Here is a 19257-nt window from a genome sequence, read left to right as displayed (position 1 = left end):
ATCATCAAAAAGTCGACAAATGACAAATGCTGGAGAGGCTGTGGAGAAAAGGGGACGCCCTACACTGCTGGTGGGAATGTAAACTGGTGCAGCCACTATGGAAAGCAGGATAGAGGTTCCTTAAAAAACTAAAAATGGAGCTACCAAATGATAAAGTAGAAAGGCCACAGCTGAAGTGGAAAGCACCACGGCTTCAGAGCTCCCAGCTGCAGCTTCAGTCCCCGCAGCCACCGTTCCCTAGTCGGGCTGACCCTGAGGAAGCCAGACAAAGCTCCCTCACCTGTTACGGAGGGGCCAGTGTCAGCAGCACAGACTGGGCATCCAGTAAATTGTTTTGTAGTGATTTTCAAAGAAATATCTTGCTTGTTGTAAAATCACTACTAAAAATTAAGCATTTATTTTTCAATACAAGTTTCTGTTCACATATAAATATGCATGAGTCCATAGTTTTTGTTTTTCTTTTGTTATTATTTTAAAGACATAAGGTAAGTGGCTAAATCTCATTTTGCAAGCAGCCTACAGAAAAAAATTAATCTATTTCCAAGAACTACAGGAGGAAGATCCCCACTGTACTACTAAAACAACAGGCAATTTAGGGAATGGTTTCCTTTATCCCATTCAAAGTGGTAAAAATATAAATCACCTCAAAAGTCCCTCAAATAATTCAGTCTGCATTCAACGAGCAGTTTGTAGCATCTGTATACACAAAGCAACCCTCATCCTTCTTCTAAACATCTGGCTGCGCGCCACAGCCGGAGAAAACAGCTACAACACCGGCACCAGGCCTGGAGAAGAGTCAGCCGGAGAAGGGCCCTTTGGGGAAGGGACAACTGACTATAAAATGGGGCTGAACAACAGCAAAAAGTTGCTTTCTAGTAAAACAGGAAAATGATTCGAGACAAACATATAATTGGCTACGATGAAAACTATAAATACTAAATCATTAAAAAAAAAAAAAACCTTAGGTTGGGGGACTGAACATTTGTAATTTGTTGACCTAAGTCTGCTTTTCTTTTTCTAGAATAAATGCTTCAACCATGAAATAAAAGAATCTAAAACAATTTACATTAGTGTGAAAATACAGCCGCGGGGGAGAAACAACACCATAAATCACAACCTCTCTGAGGGAAAAATCTTTCGGAAAAAACCCTGCTGTTAGGGCCAGGTACAGCCCAAATTTATTTCCCGATTCCAGTGTTGCATAACAGGAGTGCACTTCAATGAAGCTGAACACCAAGTTACATAATTGTCAGATTACTGTATTCTATTTTGCTTTTTCAGCAAAGAACGTGGTGGGACTTGGGGTGACAGCAAAAAAAAGAAAGAAATTTAAAGCAGAATATTTTGCCTCTAATCAAAAACTTTCATTTCAAAAATCATTTAGGTAGAAGATCACAAATTTTCAACATTCTGTCCTAAGACTAAGCATTATAAAATGGTCTTTAAAAGCCTCAATACTTGTTATCATCCTTTAAGGCATTTTCAGTTGTTTCCATTATTGGAGGGGAAAAAGCTTGCTCAACACATACTTACGGGACTTTATAAGGTCATTAGGGGAGAATTATCAAATTTACATGCTTCCTTCCCATCGAGAACAGCACAAATGTTGCATACTCAACTACGTTTTACAGAAAATTTAATAGCAGCTGTCTGTTTGTGCAGCATTAATCACAATGTGTGTGGAACAGATATTCCAGGGAAGTGGCATCTGTATTTGTTGATTTAAATTTAAAGCATCAGAGAATTAGTTGAATATTAAGAAGCTGTTATGTAAAACCTATTGATATATTAATACCCATAATTAGGGATATTCGTCTTGGAGCAAATGTACAATCTCCTTTGAAGCACAACTTCCACAGAAGAGTACGAATGCGATCATTAGAAGATTAAACCAATCTGGGAAAAGCTCAAGCAGAGCATTATAAATAAACTAAGTAGCATCACTTATTTTCTCATTCACAGGCACAAGTTCACAAATCAGAAGCTGTTTTACTCAAAGCTTCTTTAAAAGGCAAAAAAATGAGATAAGGGCTTCAGACTTTTTCTTGAGACATACATACATTTGAAAATCTCAGATGACACTGATAGTCTCAGAATTCTGAGTATGTGAAACACTGTCAATAAATGGTACTATTATCACAGATTTACATCAATAAATCTAAACCAACTACAGCTACCTAATAAAAATGCCATTTAAAAGTCATTCATCATAAATGAAACTAAAGAGTGGTGACTATTACCGTGACTCAAGGGGGTCCCACCATCCCTGGGCTTCTTCTCTTCTCCAGCTTGCTCCTAGAACACAGAAAATGTGGTTGAGACCCTATTTCTGGATATTTGTGTGGAACACTGAAAACTAACTTTCCTGTCTGCAGGAAGCCAGGAAATGTAAATATGCAATACTTCTGATTAGTTTCCAAGAAAAGCTGACTGTCATCAAAGAAGATGAAAACTCAGCAAGTGAATTACACAGAACCTTTGCCTCACTGATGGATGTTGGTGACAAAGGACTACCAGGACTTAGTACGTCTGGCCAACAGCTGTCCCTTCAGCTCCCTCCTGCATAACTCTGGGGCACATCTCTTTAAGCCAGGGCGAGGGTGACTGGCTGTCCCAGGTTGCCTGGGACTGGCCTGGTCACAGCACTGAAGTCACACAGCGGGGCAGCCCTTCGGTCCAAGGTAGACCAGGAGGGCTGGTCACCCTAAAGCCGACAACCATCAAAACCCAACCCAAAAAGGAAACTTCAGGTGACAGTAACACAAAGTTTTGAATCAAGGTTTCAAAAAAGAATCATGCATATTAATAGTTTAATGAGTGCAAACTAGTTTTTAACTGTTTAATTAGAATTTATTTTGTGATTAAGTACACTATTAAATTTCATCTTTATATTGTACTTTCTTGCTTCTTAGTCTGGCTTTAAGGTACGAAATACAATTTGTGCAGTCGTGTATCATATAAATGTTCAACAATCCACATATATCTAGTATGTGATTACAGTTTCTTTACTGATGAGGTGAGCAAACCAAACCAACAAGACTGAAGATGATTGCATCAAACTGCCATTTGCTTACTCAATAGAATTGATTGTGATAGATTCCTTGAGATGCCTTAGCTTATGCATATAATTTATTTCATTTTTAAAGTTCATATGGTTCAAGGTTCATATGAAAACTTACTTCTCTGTCCTTCCCCATCCAGTCAACTCAAGATACCTCTACCCAGTAATCATCATTACTAGATTTGGAAATAGCCTTGCAAAGTTTTCTTTATAAACATGCAAAAAAGAAAAAGATATATTCTTTTTTTTTCCGCTCTTGTGCACAAGAGACAGTGCATCATAATACTGTTTTCTATCTTTCTTTTCACTTAAAATGGCCTGGAGATCGCTATCAGGTAGTGGGAGCATGCTCCTTCTTTATGTGGTTGCACAGTATCACATTGAATGGGTATTTCACGTCTAGATTGTCCCCAGTCTTTTTTCCAGTCATATAACACTGCAGTGAAAAACTAGCACACGTGGCATTTTGCACACGTGCCGGGATGTGTACAGAATCTTCTCAGAAGCAGACGTGCCGGGTCAGATGTCCTGCCAGTCCGGCCCCACATGAGCCCCACAAGCCCCAGATCAGGTCTGTTTTCCCAGAGCCTTGCCAACGGGGCATGTTACCAAATTTCTGGATTTTCTTCCCAGATGAAGAGAAAAGTAGTATCTCACTACAGTTTTATTAGCATTTGTTTCATTATGAAGAAGTTGAAGATCCCTTTGTATATTTTAAAGCTGCTGGTATTTCCCCTTCCGTGAAGTACCTCTTCACAGCCTTGGCCCATTTTTCTGTTTGAATGATTACTCATCTTTCGGTCTTGATAAATTAGGAAGACTAGTCTTCTGTCTACAATATGAGAGGCATTATTTATTTTTTTTCCAAGTCAGTCATTTCTCTTTTTCACTTTTCTTACAGGATTTTTAATATGCAGAGATTTTTGTTGTTTGTTATTTTGAGAAATGAAATTATCAGACCTCCCTTCCGTGGCTTCTAGAGGTGAGTGATAGTGAGACCCTTCTCCACTCCCACATAAAAACCTTCTTCTCTGTTTGTGTCTGTTACACTTACGGTTCACTGCTTACACTTACATCTTTGACAAATCTGAATTTGTGCCGGGACACGGTGTGAAGTTAAGACACGCTATTTTTGCCCAGGTGGCTACTCACCCGTCCCAAGACAACTTAAGGGACAGCCCCCACCCTCATCAGTCTAAGATAAGGGTTCTGCACATTAAATCCCCGGGTGCACTGGCTCCTGCCTGCGGCTTGTCTCCTCTGTTTCTGTCGCTGACCCGTCAATCCAAGTACCGGAGCCACGATGCTGTACTTACTACAGCCTGATTTAAATATGCTTCCTTGGCTGCTGAGTGTTTCACACACAGTAAGAGGGTTCTGTTCTGTTCAAGTTTTAGTCAGCTGAGAGTTCACACCCCTGCTCCTCCCCTCACCAGCTGTGTGACCCTGGGCAAGTGATCTAACTTCTCTGAGTTTCGGTTTCCTAATTTATGACTTGGAGATAATAACATCTTTACTGAGATGTAAGGATTAGAGATACACAGGTAAAGCCTTAGTAAGCACGTGCCTCATGGCAGACAATTAATGGCAGCTATCACAGGTATTTTGCCAGATTTCAAATTGCCAAGAACATGGCAAAGGTGATGGGACATCACCCCTCAATGCATTAAGATGTATGTCTCCACCTCAGCTGACTGGAGGAGCGTCTCCTGCTGGCCTGTAACAGTGGGTGCCACATTGTGAGAGGGCCATGCAGCAAGGACCTGCAGGCTTCCTGGAGCTCAGACCAGCCCCTGCTGGACAGCCAGCAGGAAAGCAGGAACCTCAGTCCTACAACCACAAGGAACTGAATTTTGCAGACCACCAAATGAGCTCGGAAGAGGCCATTGAGCTCCTAAATGAACTTGGCCAGGCCAACCATTTGATTTTACCCTTTGAGACTCTGAGCAGACACTCTATGTAAGCCATGCCTGGACATCTGACCTACAGACAGAATGACGGAACCATAAATGGTTGGAAGCCACTAAGTTTGTGGTGATCTGTTATCATCAGTAGAAAGTAGTATGTGCTTATTTCTCCTTTACGAGTTAGCTCAGGAAGCTGTCTTTGACTCTACTTCCTCCTCCCTGCTCCACACATGCTAAGCTGGATAACTCCTGAAGCCTGGAAATATCCTATACAGATGTCTAACACTGGGTCCCATCTGCTTTGTTGAGTTTACTGAAGGCAGACAGTGTCTTAACCATCTTTCCTCTCCAAAACATAGCTTGGCTAGCTTAACAGATACCTGCTGACTGAAGGCATGAGTGCAAGGTTCAAGATTAGTACCTTTGCATCTGGCAGATTTCACATCCAAAGTTATCATGAATACCTTTGTGCAATTAATAAAAGTTGCATCCTTACAAAACATACTGTAACCCAGCACTTCTCAAACTTCAACATGCACATAAATCATGTGAGAATCTTGCTGAAAGGCAAATCTGGATTCAGCAGGTCGGGGGAGGGCCTAAGAGTATGGGTTTCCAACAAGCCCCTAGTCAAGGCCGCTGCTGAAGGTCTGGACCACACAAGGTGCCACGCTCGCCAGGCAGCAGTGGGCGTGGCAGGCAGCAATCCAAGCCCTCCTACCTCTGTTCCACTGCATGTGAAATCATGAACTGAATGGGGTCTGATTTTCTATGGTAGCTCTTCACCCCAAATTCACCTCTCCTGGCTCACTCAATGCACAGGAAATTTACATAACTCAGAACAACATAAGTCTCTTCCCATAAAGGTTCTACTGCAAAACTGGGACAGTAACAAGAAACCGTATTCAAGGGTTGATTATGTGAGCAGAACAGCTACCGAAGCATTTTTATAATCATCGTATCATTCAAATATAAAAAGAAATTTATAATATGCTGTCTGTCACTCACTCGGTGGATTAGGATGTTTGGTTCACACTTTATTTGCTATTGAAATTCTGCCTACTTAGAAGCAGCATACTCCACACAAAAATAACATTACCTTTAGCTTCAAAGTTAAATTACCCAAGCTCCTTATGTCCACATGTTTTTCAAATGGAACAAAGGTACAGAAATGTAGAGATACACATAAAAGTCCATGACTTTGTACTGCAGAATAAATCTACATTTCTTTTACTGACCTCATTTTTAGAACAATTTTTTTTATAAATAAAAAAGTGATTTAATATCAAATGATACTGCAAGAATGGTGAATCTGGGGTCAGGTAACCTAAGGCCAAATCCTAACCCCACCCACAAAGAGCCCGGTCGGTACCTGTGAATAGATGACTTGTGTTCTCTGGACCTGATTTCTTTTGTCTGCAAAATAAAGGGGCCGGACTAAATGTTCTCCAGAGCTCCTGAGAGCTGTAACAGTCTCTGCTTTTGTCCAGGCTAATTAATTATTTTGTAAAAGTAATAAATCCACACTGCTATTACTGAATAGAGAGTTCATTTTTTTTTAAGGGAAAAAATGAGCACTTTCCCTTATCCTCCCAACCAGAACACTATAGGAAATCAGTATGAACTGAGAAAAATAAAACCATTACTGCGACTTCTCGGGCTTCAAAGTTTAGCTCTGAAAATTGAAAACAGAGCTTTTAGAATAAAGAACATTGCTATACACAAAATGTTATGATAACTCACAGAGAAAAAAATGTGACAATGAGTGTGTGTATGTCCATGAATGACTGAAAAATTGTGCTGATCACTGGAATTTGACACAATATTGTAAAATGTTTATAAATCAATAAAAAATGTTAAAAAAAAAGAATAAAGAACATTGCTCAGAAAGGGGGGGAGATAACAGTGTAAGGAACATAAAATAAGTGTTTGCCATGGTACATTTCCATCAGCCAACTTAAAATCCACCGATTCGGAAGAGAGGATTATGAGGCGGGAAAATAACCAAAAAGGCTTGACACCGTGCCCTTCCCGATGGCCCCAGACGCTCCATGTGCCTTTACGATACGTTTCAGTGATGTCTTCTAATTAATCAGCGCCCGCAGTTCCCTGTCTGAGAATTCCAACCCAGGAAGCAAGACAGAAGGAGTTTCTCCCACTAATTTGTGTTTGGCAATTTCTGGCCGTCACCTTGGCTCCGTCAGATAAAGCCCCTCCTGTCTCTCCCTGTCTGACAGGTCCCTCGGACACACAGGGATTTTCCAACACCTGGCTATTCCTCTTATGCACGAATGGAGGGTGACGCCCTCTGGTTTAACAAACTACAGAAAACACTGAAATCCCACTTAATGACCCAGTAATAAAGTACTATTAGAATTTCACCTCCTGTCTCAAGTTCACTTTTTATATTCTCTTTTGCTTTGATCCCATGTGGTTTACAGCGTGACGATAAATGAAATTAACCTTTCAGATAAAAATACAGGGCAGGGTGGGTTCCTATTTCTCTACACACAGAAGCAAAGGCCCTTGTTTTGTTCAAATACTCTAAATGAAATCTGTCCACCGTATTTATTAATCATGATTTTTATTTTCTGTATTTTGTGACGGACATTTGGGGACCCTGTGGACAGGGGAGATCCAGCTCCTGGAGACAGCAGACTATATGCCTGGGACCACGCCTTCGACGTGCAAACCCACCAATGCTGAGTCCACGGCCCTGTCCCCACTCCTTGTCAGGCCCCTGCAGTCTGGGACACTGTCCCCTTGCCCTAAACCACCCCACGATCAGGTGCTGGACAATCAGCGACAGCCCCTGTAGCCAGAGACCAGAGAAATTACTCAAAGCTGCTTCACCTGCTTCCCTGCCTCACCCGCTCACTTCCGAGAAAAGTGAAGTAGAGGCTTCTGTCCACACTCCCCCTCTCCCTGCCGCCTCCTTCCCCACGGGCCCTGCCTGGTGCGACGCGCCCCTCCTCTTGGGAACGTGACTCACACAAACTGTCCTTTCAATGGCAGCCATCTCTCAATCTGTTCACCTCGCTATACCTGAACCAAAACAAAATTCCAGCTATACTTCAAAACAGTATTTGCTAAGACGTATAACTAAAAAGGGGGGAAAAATCTAAAATACCTTTACGAACATCTTCTCTTGATGGCTTACGTACAGATGTACTCTACTGGCTGATGCATACTGATCCCAGTCATGTGTGGGAAAAACAAAATGCGTAAAAAATTAGATACCACTGAAAAATAAGAAACTAAAGCAATCCTAAACATTTTTTCAGTATCTATTTGAGGATATTACAACAAAGATTTCATTACACGACACCCAAGCTGAAGCCAACCACGGCCCCCTCCCGTGGCTCTGTCCAGTCCGGGGGCCACGGTACCAAGCACAACGCCCTCTGCTCTTCCATCAAGACCCCCTGAGCTTGGCCACCCAGATGCACTCCATTCATCTCACCATTTCATTATGTGCCCAAACTTAGACGTGTTGAAATAAAGCATCTGTTCTGTGAAAGAAACCCAGCCCCAGGCTGGTAAAGGACTTGCTTGTCCTTGGTCACACAGCAAATCATCATCCAGATATCCTGACCCCCCAGCCCAACACCCATTCTGCAAAACGGCCAACAGCAACACCAGCTCTGTCAGACAAGTCACAACAGCCGTTCTAAACCCACCGTCGGTCACACGGTGGGTTCCAGCCCCACACTCAGCCTCGCGCTGCCTCCCTGGCCAGACGCCCCTGCTCTGACCCTTCCCCTCTCTTCTCTCTCAAGGTTAGCCGCCTACAGAACACCCACATTTTAAGCAAATAATTTGCATTCCCTTATTTTGCATTTTACCAGGTTGGATTTTAAAAGACATTTGTTACAACAGCATTAAATATGCATTAGATATTTTTATTTTTTAAATAAATGAAATCAAGCATTAAATATGGACGTCTTAGATACCCTTCATCCTTCAAGATCAGACTCCAGCCCCACCGTGATCTCCCCTACCCCTGAAGCTCAGTCTTAGAGCTTAGTCTACACGGTGCATAAGCTAGTTCTCTTTTATTCTGCAATACTCTAAGATGCTTAAGAATAAATGTTGCTATTTCTCAACATTCATAACTCACTAACTAGATGCGGATTGGTAGATTTTTAGGTGCTGCAGAGGGAAAGAATGGGAACAAACATTTATTCAGCATCAGATATTTTATATACACAACTAGACAACACATCTTTCATTCCTGTCTAGTGAAATAAAATTTCCCTTTTTTATTTGAGAAACTTGCATTTTTATGAAGGAAATTTGAAATTTTATAGCCTACATATGGCTTGGGGTTTTATGCCCAGAACACCCACATACACACCAAACATCTATGAAATCACCTTGAAAAAAATGCTTAGTTTCCCCAGTTGTCTTGTGGCAACACTTTGCCAGTCAATCCTAAAGGTGGTGGGTGGAAAAGGCTACCAAAGGCACTTGCGATGACACTTGCCTTTGTGCCGGATGTTGTGAAAAGCATACGTGAGAAGGAGTCTGATGGGGTGGGGAAACTCCTCGCCAAGTCTGCAGCGGCACCAAGAGACCAGCACAGCAACGAGTCATCCACACGGCAGGGTTTACTGACACCACTCTCAAGGATGGCGTCACAGAGAGGACCACCCGGGGCGACCTCTTTGGAGGATGATATGAAAGGCTCATCAAAATTGTATAAGCACAAACTCTTTAGTACAAGGATTCTACTGGTAAGATTTTATCTGTGAATCAAATGTAAAAGTACAAGAAATATGAATGAGAACACTGGCTGTAACTTTCTGTGTGATGACGAGGAATGAAAACCACCTAAATGTCTACAGGAGGGCACTGTTTGAATAACTTAGGGGACATCCACAGGGTGGAATACTACGCAGCACTGAAAGAATGAGAAGATGTGCATCTCCAAAACACACCTGCTGAACAGTGCAAAACTGCAAAGCAGAGAGCAAGCGCCAGAGCGTGAGCCCACCTGGGGCAGTGAGTGTGTGCACTGTGTCCACATGCATAAAGGGTTTGGGATTTTTAGCTTTCTTTTTGTTTTTTTGGTTTTGTTTTGCTTGTTTGTTGATTCCTGTATAGATACACAAGAAACTATAAACAGTGGTCACACTTCTACAAAAAGATTGGGGATTTAGCATGTGTGTGTGGGTGAGTACAGTACAGAATTTACTTATTATTTTAATACCTGTCTGTACTATTTGATTTTTTTTAACTAGGTGCCTGTATACTGAAAAGTACAAATGAATATTTTTTAAATCTGCAAGGAAATACATAGAAAATATTAGTCTAGAAAGACATTCATTGACAGATATTAATACCAGCACCAAAAAAGTATTACATATTCAAGATATGAAATTACTGTCTCAAAAGCAGATGTTTAGAAAGCACCCAACTGTTCATTAGTTTGATGTTTTACGTGCTTAACCTGCCGGTGCTACTTGGCTTGCGTGGCTTGAAATGTCACTTTAAAATTAGAAGAATAACATAGAAAGTAAAGGCTATTATTGATATTTCAAGCAAAATTCAAACATGATTTTAGTGACTGAACCCTTTTCTCTCCATGGTGAATGCAGCCACAGATGTGAACCTGCTTAGTGCATTAAACTATTGAACTTAACTAATGAAAATGGACACTGTAACTAGCAATGAGCCCCAAACTGACCGTTCAGTGTGGAATTCATCCTAAATGCACATCTTCCCAATTATCTTCCGTGAATATCCTTTAAAATAATTAGACGTTCCCAACACTTCATATGAGTAATATGGCTCTTGAAATAGCATTTTCTTACTGCTGATCAGAGAAGTCCATTTGCATGGAGACGCCATTAAGCACCAGGAACATCATTTTCCAGGTATTTTCAGGAATCCAGCCGTGCAAGGCGCCAAGCTGAAACAGCATTTGCGTGGTGAGCACTGAACATCCCCGGGGCCCACGAAAGTGGAGACCCCGGTGTGGGACACAGATAATGGTAAAAGCACCAGCATGAAGTCAGAAATGGAGAGAAAGAAAGGTGAAAACTGGTACTTGGGCCAACCCAGAAGAGACGGAAGGTTCAGTATTCATGTTGGAGGGCAAGGTAACCAGAGTCCCAAGCAGGGGCAGTGACCACTTGAGCAACTTAAAGGGAAATGACACCGAGAAAAGGTAGGACATTTAACTGACAGGAGAGGTGGTCTCAAATTATACACTAAAAATGTATTTTAAACATGCAGCAGACAATATTAACTACAGCACTCTTAGTAGGTGAGACGTGTCAAGCTTTTTCCCCGGGACAGGGGAAAACACGCAGGCGTATCCGAATCACCTGGAGCGCCTGGAGAGCTACAGGTGTCTGAGCCCTGCCCCCAGGGTACCTGGTTCAGTAGGTCTGGAGTGGGGCCAAGGAATCTGCATTTCTAACAAACCCCCAGGTGATGCTGACGCTACTGGTCCAGACCCCCAGCAGAAGAACCGCTGTCCAAGGGTAACTCTGAATATCCAGTACCCTGTCTCCTCAAAGGACGTGACACAGCAAACCCAAACTGCTGAGAGGAGCAGCACCCTCACTGGCCTCAGACGGGACAGGCCTCCCAAGGCTGGTCCAGGCAACCCCCCTAGACAGCAAGCTCCCCAAGTGCACTCAGAGCCCTCCCTGCTCATGGAAATGGTCTGTGAGTGAAACAACTTAGACCTCCAGGGACGGGGCCTCAGCCCCACATGAACCACCCACTTTCAGTGGGGCTGATGCGGCGGAAACAGCTCTGAACACTTGACACGGGCCTGTATTTAACACCTTGAAACTAACCTCAGGCCAGATCATCGCTTCCAGTCCCACGTGGTGCCCGGGGGGCATCAAACCACAGCTCACTTGGCATCAAAGCAAAGGGTGTGTGACACTGAGTCACTTCACTGACTGCATGACGTGTAAATGCATAACTACAACCCACATGGAGACCCCAAAACCCACACGCAAGGAAATGACGAGCACACGCTAACGGCCTACCATCCCCAGAACAGTCATCACGAAGGTCTCCCGGTCACTTCCGCCCACCTTGCCACTTGTAGGAAGGGATACAAGCAGCTGTCATAAGGAAACAGCACAGGGAACCGGAGGTGTGATGCAATTTACACCCTCTGGCTGCCAAGACATTACGATGAGGGATTTCTTAGGTGTGATTAACATTCAGAGAGTAGACTCTTGAGAAAAGCAGGTTACACTCCACAGTGAGGTGGGCCTCGTCCAGTCAGCTGAAGGCCTTATAAGAAAAAAGATTCACCTTCCCCAAGAGGACAGAATCTGCTTTCAGACGGCCTCAGGACTCAAGACTGCACCATCAACTCTCTTCTGGGTCCCCAGCCTGCCAGCCTGCCCTGGAGATTTCAGACTTGCCAGTCCCCATGACTGCAGCACTAAATTCCTTAAAATAAGTCTCTCTCTAGATTAATACATATATATACATATAATTCATCACCATCAAGTAGGGACAGAGATTGTGAACAGAGACTGTGACAAGGCTGTCAAGCACTCCAACTGGTACTGATCCTGACAGATACAACCCTCTACGGTTCACAATCTGTTCCTTACCTGATAAGGATCAATTACCTCCATCTTTCTGAAAGAAAAGGCCCCCTTTCACCTTTAAAATGAAGATTACCTTTTAAAATGTATCAGACTTAACAGTACATATAATCTATCCTACTATACATACAACCCAACCGGAAGCAACCAGTTTCGAGTGATTGAAAAAACACCTCCACTGTGTTTGTACAAGGTACACAACTGCCCTGTGAACTCCCACTGTGAGCACAGACCAGGAGCAAGGGTCCAGGAGCTGACACCTTACCAAACATCCATCCTGGTCCAAACGCTCTCTGGAATCCGTATTAAGCTTCCTCTTCCTGCTGGGCTGTTTCATGGCCACTTGAGCACTCCTTAGCAGTGTTTTTCTGCAAAATAGTGCCACACTGAAGTTGACGGGTCTCTTCCCCTTTAGAATTATGAAAACAAACAAACAAAAACCCCACACTTTCAATTATACTTCTTTTAATTGGTTGCCATAAATACCCTGATGAATAAACTGACATAAAAATTCCACTGTTGATTTTATAGCCCCTAGTATAATAACAAATTAATGGGGGGAAAAGATGCATTTTCCATCTCTTCTAAAATTTATATCACAAAAAAAAACAGGTATTTCCTTAGGTCCCACCTCTATGACATTTCTGGATTTTTTGCTTAGCTGACCCAACCAGTTAGGACCAACACACTTTCTCTATACAGCTCCGTACTCACATGGTCTGACCCTCCACAAGTGTCAAGCAGAGGTACTCTTGGCGAGAGGCCCAGTCACACAAGGCACAGCACAGCAATCTGCAACAGAGAAAGTAAGGCAGCTTTTCCCCAGTCCAGTCCATCACGACTGTCCTTTGGTACATCAATAATCAGTAGCAGGCATTCTTTAACAAGTTACCTGGAATTAGTTTTTTGATAGAGCAGGTTAACCATTTTGGAAAATCAACCACTAGTATTATACAAGTCCCACTGGCTATAATTCAAAAGGTCATTCATTTTGAATTATTTTAACTACAATTGACATGTAATTTTTGAAAAGTTTAATAGACCTAAATCACCTAAAGTCCCCAGTGTTTTGGAATCATGTGTCAACTTATTTTATACTTCTACCCGAACAATGACCCTAAACACCACAAACTGATCATACTCACCACTGAGCTCATCACTCCCCCTCACTGCCTCCCAGTTCTACCCTCTTCTTCTACTTACACTAATGACATGAGTGGCCACCCATTTGCCTACATCTGCCCATTACAGTTGTTCTGACTGGGCACTGCACAAGAGCATCAAGGGGCCAGTGGAAGCTGAAATCTATCCTGGGCTCTGCACACAGGCCACACATCCCGCCACAAGGTTTCCATCTGCCAGAAAGAAAATATGTCTTTTTCTAATTCAAACAAATACACCTTTTGGGCCAATGGCAGCCCTGATTTGCCCGAGCCAGAGACCGAGTAGTGACCAGCATTTCATCCTTACATCCACCGCACGCTCTGTCACCAGGCTGTGCCGCGTGTAACCTATGGAACACACCTTGAATTCATCTTCTCCATCTACTCTTATTAATGGACCACCTCCAGCCTCATGCCCATCTGCACACAGGTCTTGGAGTTCTCAGAGCACGACGTGCCCACAGCTTCTCCACCACGCACCTTTGCTCATCCCATAGCCTCAGGACACTGCCCCTCCTTTTCACCCTAATTCTTACTCATCCTGCACGACTTAACTGAAGGAGACTTCGTGTCCTTGAGAAAAGCCTTCGTTGCTTACCGCCTGCTGCCAAGGGACCAGGTGTATCTTCCCTAAAACGCATCGTACCCATGCTGACCTCTCCCACAGCATCCAACGCTTCGGACGCCTCGTGTTTGTATTTGCAGATACGTCTCCCCAGTGAGGCTGTGGGCATCCTGATGACAAGGCCTGGGAACAACTGACCCCAGTTTTCTGCTGTCTCCGTAGTGCCTGGCTCACAGCAGACTCCCACATGTATTTGTTACCCTGCACTGCAGAAGCACGTCTCCCAGTTACAGAGAAGCCTCCAGTCCAGTGGATATTAGTGCTCGATCCACGCGCTGCTCCTTTTAGAATGCTACACCAGCAGAACCAGCAAGCTCTCAGACTTAGTAACTCCTTCCCCTTTCTCCTTCGTACACAAAAAAAAACCCCAAACAAACAAAAAACACTTCCTCATACCGTTTGCTTCCAGTCAGATAATATTTATGCCCTTAAGACAAGCACTTTCCTGCTAAATTCAATAACATTGCATTCATTTTGTAGGATGTAGATACAGTTTATCATGCCTGGCTCCCGGCAATACTCTGAACACTATGCAAATGAGCAACTTAGATCTGATGCCTTCAGCAAAGCCTCACTGCACCAGGCAAGCAGGGCCAAGGCGGGCCTGTCCTCCGCGGCTAACAACACCCGGCGGCTGGTCAAACCGCCAAACCGCAGTCACCAGGCTGCTGGGGATCGTCTTGCTGTCAGAGATCTGTCTTGCTAATACCTGGTAATTATCTCACTAGCTCTGGTTTGTTTAAAAAAGAAAGCAAGCCTGAATTTATATTATTATGTATTGGGGAAAAAATGAAATTTTTTAATGCTGAGGAGATGTTTCCAAATACAATTAAGTAAAAATTAAATTTCCTTTAGACTTAAAAATAAAACAAAAATATAAAAGGTACCTAACAGCCCATATAAAATTTTGCTGCCAGACCAAAAAAAAAGAATTAGATACAAGTCCCATGAAACACAATACAAAGGAGATGGAGGATCTGTAGACAGATGATAGATGGACAGACGGACAGGTGGTAGACATGCTGACACACAGCAGAGGTTTTACAGAATCCCTTCAAACGTCAATTCACAGGACACATTCTAAGCAACCGAAGAGAACACTGCTTTTGACATAAAATGAACTAGATATCCTTGGCCCAGTATCACAATATCCAGATTATTTTGATTGTCCAGGATACTGGCCTACTCCCAGGGGCCCCAAATGTCACGTCAGCCACATGCCTCCCTGCTGAGCTTTGAAGATATTAAAAAAAAAAATAAAAAAAAACCTAGAGCCGAGGAAGAATAATGTCAGACTCCAAAACACATCACAGAAGCAAGGGTGAACAGCTGCAGGGGGAGCTGGGCCCCCGCGTCCTTTAACACTGTTAGCTGTGGCAGAAAAGGTTATTTTAAGTGATTTTAATTAAAGAAACTTCTAAATAGTATTTCAGATTTAAACAAAAAACAGATGAGTATATATAACGATTTGTATTTCTGTGAAGAAACAGTACACTGATTTTTCAAATTAATCCTCTTAATCATTTTGATTTCCCTTTGTGGTTAATAGAACTGTCTACTGCACATTCCCAAACACTTGTCTTACTGACCTCCTAATTAAGCAGAGAAATCAGACTTATTTAGAAGGCGTAAGTAAGAACAGTGTCAAGACTTTAAATTAGTCTATAAACAACAAAAATTATGCACAGTTGCTAAAATATGTCCAGTCGCTATTTGGTAACTCTGTCAAAAATAAGTGTTGATCATCTGCTCTCATCAGGACGGTCACAGGTGCCCTTCAGAACGTAAGGGTGGTCCATCAGACCTTCTCAAGGGGGAGGCACCTGAAGAAGCCACACGCCCTGGAGAGCCCAGCACAGCTCTGCCATACGCCTCCCACCCTGGCGCAATTATTAACAGCGCTGCCTTTCACTCCCCAGAATGTTCCCCTTTAAACAATAAATCATATGGTCACTGTATGGGTAAGAAACATACATAAATTAACAAGAAATATAATAAGAATTACCAGTGGGTAATTCATGTGGTGTTCCCAGGACAACACCAGGAGAGACAGAGAGACAGAGTACGTCCAACATAGATCAGAAAATGTGTGTGGAGAAGCATCCTAGCTGCATCTAGGACACTGCATACAATTTAAAGTGAATTTAGCACCAAAATATCCAGTGCATATATCCAATTACTATACTGATTTCCCACTGTTCCAAAGATGTAACCAGGCTAAAATGTATTCACCAGCTGCGGCTCAATACCAGCAATACATAGTAGTAGGTGTTGGAATAAGTTAATAAGTAATTACAACTGCAGACATTTTGACAACTTCCGCACGAACTGTTGCTCCCTACCCCAACGGACCGCGTTGACAGTCACAGCTAACGTGACCTGAGGACCCACACACACCCAGCACAGCCAGAACTCCTCTACAAATTGACTTTCATTAATTCTTATTAATTAAATTTAGCACAATGCAACTTTTTTCTTTCCTTTTTTTTTTTCCTACCATTGTCACCACCATTTCACAGATGAGGAAACACTGCCAAGGTTACACAACAAACAGGTGCCCAGGACAATTCTAGCCCTTCCTTTAGATGCCAGACTGTGCTGAGCTTTCACAACTGTCTTGTAACTTTAGTCATCTGAGATGTCACCACAGAGGGACACCAGCCAAACTCTTGCAGCCACAAGGATCTGAGCAAGAAAGGGACCAACAGTCCCTGTCATGGAGCCCACCTCCAGGGCTGATCTGTACTGGCTCTTTACTTACATCAGGGCAGCCACCTACTCTCGTAATTTTTTAAAATTTCACCTTTATTATCTATTTTGGAATCTTAATGAATTAACCACAATCATGTACTGATTGTGCACTCAGATATCTGACATGACGCTTTAGGATCACAGCACAGGAAGTCCCAAGATTCAGGGTCTAAAGGGGGCCTTCAGGGTTGTCTGAACTCAAAATATTACACACAGATACTTTACTAGATATATCTTCAAATCTGAATTCTTTCTGTCACCATCACAGGTATAATAAAATCAGATAATCAGAACCATAATCCCTTTCCTTGCGTGCATGTCTCTGTCTGTCTCTGTCTCTCTCTCTCACAAACACACACACACAATTACAGCAGCAGTACCAAACATAAAGGTCCCAGAGAACATTAGCACAGTAATAAGTCTGGTAAGTCTATTTTAAGGCCTACCTGTCTCAATTCTTTCTAGACCAATATTTAACAATTTACACTCCACTCAAAAGTATCTGGTGGCTAGTATACACAGACACTTTCAACAGTATCTCTTAAGAGGTCTGTTCCCTGCTGAGGTCTCCTAACTTGAACCAGCTAAGTTGCTAAAAATTCCCTCTCAAAACTTCCTGCCAGGATGGAACAGTACATTCTTGCTCTGAGACATCCCTTGGCCCTAAACACAGAACAAAGCCATTAAAATACACACCAATTGACCTCCTCTGTAAACTAGCAGCAAATGAGAAACAAAGTGGTGAGTGAAGCTAATCCTGAGTCCACTGGGCTCCAGGCTCTAGAGCAGGAGAAAGCAGGGGGGTCAGGAGTCCAGCTCCCCAAGTGGGTGTGAGCTATCAGGTCATCAGGAGATGGGAGCCGGAGCCAGGCTTGCCCCTGGAAGCCAAGCAGTGGCAGGAGGCTCCACCAGTCACACATGGGAGCAAAGGGAGCTTCCGGCACAAATGCTGCGAGTCTCAGGAGGCAGGACGAGCAAACACTGGTCCCCACCAAGAAGTGGGCCCCAAGGAAGTGGGTGAAAACAACCACAAAACCAAAGAGTCAGGGGACGGTGGGCCCATACAGGTGAGAAACCAAAGTCCCCCCACCCACAGCGCACCTGCAAATCAAAACTCACAAGGACATAAAGAAAGCAAATGCTAAGGACAGTCAACAGAATCAGCCAGTGGGAGAAAAATTCAGTCCTGATGAAATTTATACTATTTTTAAATAAATTTAAGATGTTCAAAAAGATACAGGAAAAGAGCTTTAACAAAAGAATAAGACTTTATGAACAATAATTCGAGTAAGTTAAAAAAAAAAAAAAGAAGAGTTGGATATGAAGAAGTTAAAGATCTTGGAAATTTAAAGGACAGTCAATAATATAAATAAGCCTGACATACTTTTAGCTAGACAGACCAAGAAAAAAAAACCCAGCAGATTCAAATGACTAAAATCAGAATGAGACAGATTGCATCAGTACTGATTTACAGAAGTCAAAATGATTATAAGGGAATATTATGAAAACTGTATGCCAACAAATTAGATAACTTAAAATGGAATTCCTAAAGACACAAATTACTGAAACTGACTGAAGAAGAAATAGAAAATCTGAAAATATCTATGAAAAGTAAAGAGATAAAAGTAATAATTTTAAGACTTCCCTAAAAGAAAAGCCCAGGCTCAGATGACTTATACCAAATATTCAAAGAATACCCATCCTTCACAAACTCCTTCAGAAAAAGGCAAGAGGAAGGAATACTTTAAACCCATCCTAGGAGACTAGCAGAATCTCGATCCAAAACCAAAGGTATTACAAGAAAACTACAGACCAATATCCCTTATGAATATAGATTCAAAAATCTTCAACAAAACACTAGCAAACTGAATCTAGCAACGTATAAAATTATCATCCAACGTGACCAGAAATGCAAAGTTAGCTTAACATCAGAAAATCAATGAATGTACTATACCATATTAAGAGAATTAAGGACAAAACCACACAATCACATCATTAATACAGAAAAAGCTTTTGATAAAAGAGATACCCTTTAATGATTACAAAAATTCACAATGAAAGTAACAGGAATAGAAGGAACTTCCTAAACTGACAAAGAGCATTTATGAGACACCTACAATTAACACCATACTCAGCAGTGACAGACTGAGAGCTTCCCCCTACG

At 42.4% G+C, this 19257-nt stretch overlaps 1 protein-coding gene across 1 annotated transcript in view; it reads right to left on the bottom strand.

Annotated features, from left to right (window-relative positions):
- Positions 1 to 19257, bottom strand: part of L3MBTL4 (L3MBTL histone methyl-lysine binding protein 4) — a 240092-nt gene that overhangs the window by 181383 nt on the left and 39452 nt on the right. The window contains 3 exon segments of the mRNA XM_074352471.1: positions 2241 to 2295; positions 12820 to 12922; positions 13269 to 13346. Coding sequence (XP_074208572.1) covers positions 2241 to 2295; positions 12820 to 12891 — 127 coding nt within the window. The 5' untranslated portion in view covers positions 12892 to 12922; positions 13269 to 13346.

Source organism: Camelus bactrianus, chromosome 24, assembly GCF_048773025.1.
Source record: "Camelus bactrianus isolate YW-2024 breed Bactrian camel chromosome 24, ASM4877302v1, whole genome shotgun sequence".
Classification (NCBI taxonomy): Eukaryota; Metazoa; Chordata; class Mammalia; order Artiodactyla; family Camelidae; genus Camelus; species Camelus bactrianus.
Note: the sequence above shows the minus strand (reverse complement) of the source record. Positions and strands in the feature narration are given on the sequence as shown.